Source organism: Alligator sinensis, unplaced genomic scaffold, assembly GCF_000455745.1.
Source record: "Alligator sinensis unplaced genomic scaffold, ASM45574v1 scaffold919_1, whole genome shotgun sequence".
In the NCBI taxonomy this organism is placed as follows: Eukaryota; Metazoa; Chordata; order Crocodylia; family Alligatoridae; genus Alligator; species Alligator sinensis.
In genome coordinates this window covers 597119-600730 of record NW_005842191.1, presented here as the reverse complement: position 1 = coordinate 600730, position 3612 = coordinate 597119, and the positions used below count along the sequence as shown (strand labels likewise).

The 3612-nt window shown below is 45.2% G+C and overlaps 1 protein-coding gene across 4 annotated transcripts in view; it reads left to right on the top strand.

Moving 5' to 3' along the window:
* KIF18B (kinesin family member 18B) overlaps positions 1-3612 on the top strand; it is a 28588-nt gene that overhangs the window by 665 nt on the left and 24311 nt on the right. For 2 of the 4 annotated variants that reach the window (XM_006026373.2, XM_025207322.1), the window contains exon 2: positions 2638-2986. In XM_006026373.2, coding sequence (XP_006026435.1) covers positions 2665-2986 — 322 coding nt within the window. In that variant the 5' untranslated portion in view covers positions 2638-2664. Of the gene's footprint in view, positions 1-461; positions 539-571; positions 603-2637; positions 2987-3612 lie in introns of those variants that run through there. The other 2 variants (XM_006026371.2, XM_006026372.2) reach the window with 2 other exon arrangements.

Below are 3612 nucleotides of genomic sequence, written 5' to 3'. Positions count from 1 at the left end.
GCCCCCGCCCGCCGGCAGGGCACGGCCTCGCGGAATAGCACAGGCCATCGGAGCAGGGGTGGCGGGTACATGCATGTCCCCACACACATCTTTTCTATCCAGGTGGTCTGTTCAGTGCGTCTGTGCCCTGCCTGTGGGCTGAGCAGCTCACAACTCCGTGTTATATACATACACGTGTGCGCGCGCATATGTATACATGCATATATAGAGAGAGAGAGACACCCCACCCCCCATTTAGTTAGTCTATAAAGGTGAATATCTACCCTATATACACATGTGCATGAAAACACGCATATCCACACACAGCCTGCCTTAATTAGTCTATATAGGGTAGGTGTGCACCTTTTATAGACTAAATAAGAGGGTGCATGTATGCATGCACATGTATGTATATGTGCAGGCAAGGTTCTGTGGGTAGATGTGATATCTTTTATTAGACCAACTAAATAGTGGGGGGAAAAGTTCATTGCAAGCTTTTGGACACAAATACCTTTTTTCAAGCATAAGGAGAATCTGCTAATGATATGAGTTCTCCAAGGTAGAAAAAAAGCTAAAGTAAACAAGAAGTCTGAAAATGCAAATGAGTGGAAGTTTGGAAAATGGTACAGTATGCGTGTGTGTGTATAGATACACATACAAATACATGTGCACTTCTTTGCATATATGTATGTGTGTGTGCATGCATATGTGTGGGTGTGTATGCATCTATTTGTATGTGCACCGGGTAAATATGCATCATTATAGACTAAGCTGTATGTAATTTTATGTATATGCACGTGTGTGTGTATAAAATTCAAGAATATCAGATGTTTGTGTGAAATTTTATTTGTATACATACACATGTGTATATATGTTATATATAGAGAAAGAGAAACTAAATAAGGTGTGTATATTATTTTATAAATGTAATACATTTTATTTATATATTTCACACGCATCTTCTCTTTAGTTAGTATGTATATATATATATAGAGAGAGAGAGAGTTAATATATATATATATATATATATATATATATAGAGGGAGCCCACAAGCTTTCGTGAACACAAGTTCACTTCATTAGATGCTGCGAAAGGACTTGCTGAGAACAGTTTACAACAGTGGTTCCCAATCTTCTTTTTCCCGCGCCCCGCTGCTGGGAGCAGTGTGTGGCAGCAGCCCGGGGGCAGGGGAGCTCCCAGCACATGGCATTACCTCTGCAACCCTCCTTTGGGTTGCCACCCGGGGTTGGGAACTTCAATTTATAAGATGGAGAGAGAAATCAATATGCAAGACAAATTGGGAGGGAAGGGGGGCCAGGGGTGCTAGGAGAGAAAAGCAAAGGAGCAGTAAATCCATAGGAACAGGCGGGGGATCTCAAAAGCCAATCCAAATAGTGAGTTGGGATTCCACAGTCCCTGTTTAAATCATACTTAACCTGATCCAGTTCATGAATGATTTCTTGTTTCACCATTTCCTGTGCAAACTGGTTTTTAGTTTGTTTCTTGCCTGAGAATAGTAATCCTGAAGTCAGTGATGCAGTGTCCAGGAGAGTTCTGCCACAGACTTTTTTGTCTTTCTGCACCTGATGTCCCAGTCAGGTGTGGGAAAGTGTTGTGAAAGATCCCTTCCGATACACTGTTACATGCAAGAGGCTGTCTAACCTTAACTCTCAGCTTGTATTGGCAGTGACCAGCAAGTGTTTCTCATGTTTTGTGCCCTGAGCTGATGAGATCTCAGTTTAATTTCTGATGGGTGAGTGGCCCAATAAATCAGTGCTTCTCGGATTTGTAGACTCCTGGCATCCCTCTATAACGTTTATGAACTGAGCGGCACCCCAATTCAGGAAATAATTTTTATTGCAACACTTAGCTGCTGGGGGGAGCAGGGAGAGGAGTGAGCATTTAGTTCCTTGCAGGGCTAGAGGAGGGAGGGATCATCATGAACTTACTGTCTTGCACTGGAGTCAAGCACAGGAGACTAGCTCCTTGAACAGGGGGAGGAGATAGGATAGAGGAGTGAGCACATATCTCCTCACACAGAGCCAGGCATGGACAAGTGAAAACTTACCGTACTTCCTTGCACTGGAGCCAGGCAGAGATAAGTCTGTGCTTACCTCCTTGCTTAGGGGCCCGTCAGGGAAGAGTGAGTGCTTATCTCCTTGCACCCCACAGCACCTTCAGAAGGCGATCATGGCATCCCTGTTGAGAACCGCTGCAATAAAAAATACCACTGCTGTGATTGGCACTGACTTTCTTATATTAATAGGCACAGCAGAAAGGGTGTGATCTGAATGCCTTTCCTCCAGGGGTGCCTGAGCCTGCCTTACTGACAGGGGATGCAGGCTCTGCTTCCATAGATTAACAGAGGACTTCAGATTCCAGTGCTTGGTATTTAGAGCACGTGTAAGAGGCAAGTGGGCTTTAATTAAGACCATGTAGAGGCAAACAGCAGTCCAGTAATTTTAAGTAGGAGTATGCCCCAAGAAAATGAAGGCCTTTCACTGCATGATCGCTAAATCCATCCTTTATCTTGCTAGTCCCTCTTGAAGGAAAATGTAGTAAATTTGGGTTGTTAAGTCCGTGAAACCAGTGATTACTTCGTCATGGGAGTTAAGTGCCTTGTTCTTGACTGGCTTTCATTCTCTCTTTGGACACAGTACTAACTACCTGAAGGGGCTCTAATCATGGCATCAGTCCCGCCCCCTGAAGAGGACAGCGTGACAGTGGTGGTGCGGGTACGGCCACAGAACCAACGGGAGCAGGAAGGGAACCAGCACAGCACAGTGCGGGTGGTTGATGACAGAATGCTAGTGTTTGACCCCGAGGAGCCCTGCCTCCCGGGGGTCTTCATGGGATTCCGGGGACACGATGCCCCCAAACGTAAAGGCAAGGACCTCAAGTTCATGTTTGATCGAGTATTTAGCGAGCATACTACGCAGGAGGAGGTGTTCCAGCACACAACGAAGGAGATCCTTGATGGAGTGCTGAACGGGTACAACTGCTCTGGTAAGGAGCCTTGCAGTAGTGTTCCATGATACAGACTTACCAGAATGTATTGCAGAGTTAAATATTCAGTTTGTCATTGTTCAGGGCACAAGCTGACTGCCTGCAAAGGTAAAAGGAATTTTTCTGTTACATCCAACACTTACCTGCAGGGAACTGCTGCCTTTTGAAGATGGGTCTTTTCAGCATGTGTTTTTTTTTTTTTAATTCATCTGACTCCACCCAGCAGAAACCCATCCCCCACCATTTAGTCTGCATGATTAAACTTAAATGATCTATTTGATGCTTTAGGCAGGATCCTGGATGAGATTGGCTCAATAGAGGATCAGGCCTAGCTAGTTTTATGTTCCTGTAGAACAGAGTATGCTGTTTTGCCAATGAGCAGAGAGTAAGGCTTGCAAAATTTACTAACATAGCCTGTCAGGTGCTTCTCTCCTCCCTGCCTCCCCTAACCATTCTGCTCCTGGAATTTCTGTGGTCCAGTACAAAAATTTAGCTCTAGCAGTTTAGGAATTAGGAGGGTCCTGATGATATAGAGCAGGGCTGTCCATCTTCTAAGTGACTGGGGGCCAAAGGCCCCAGAGATGGCACCAATGAGGGGCCACACCCCAGGGCAAGCTGTGGGTCTC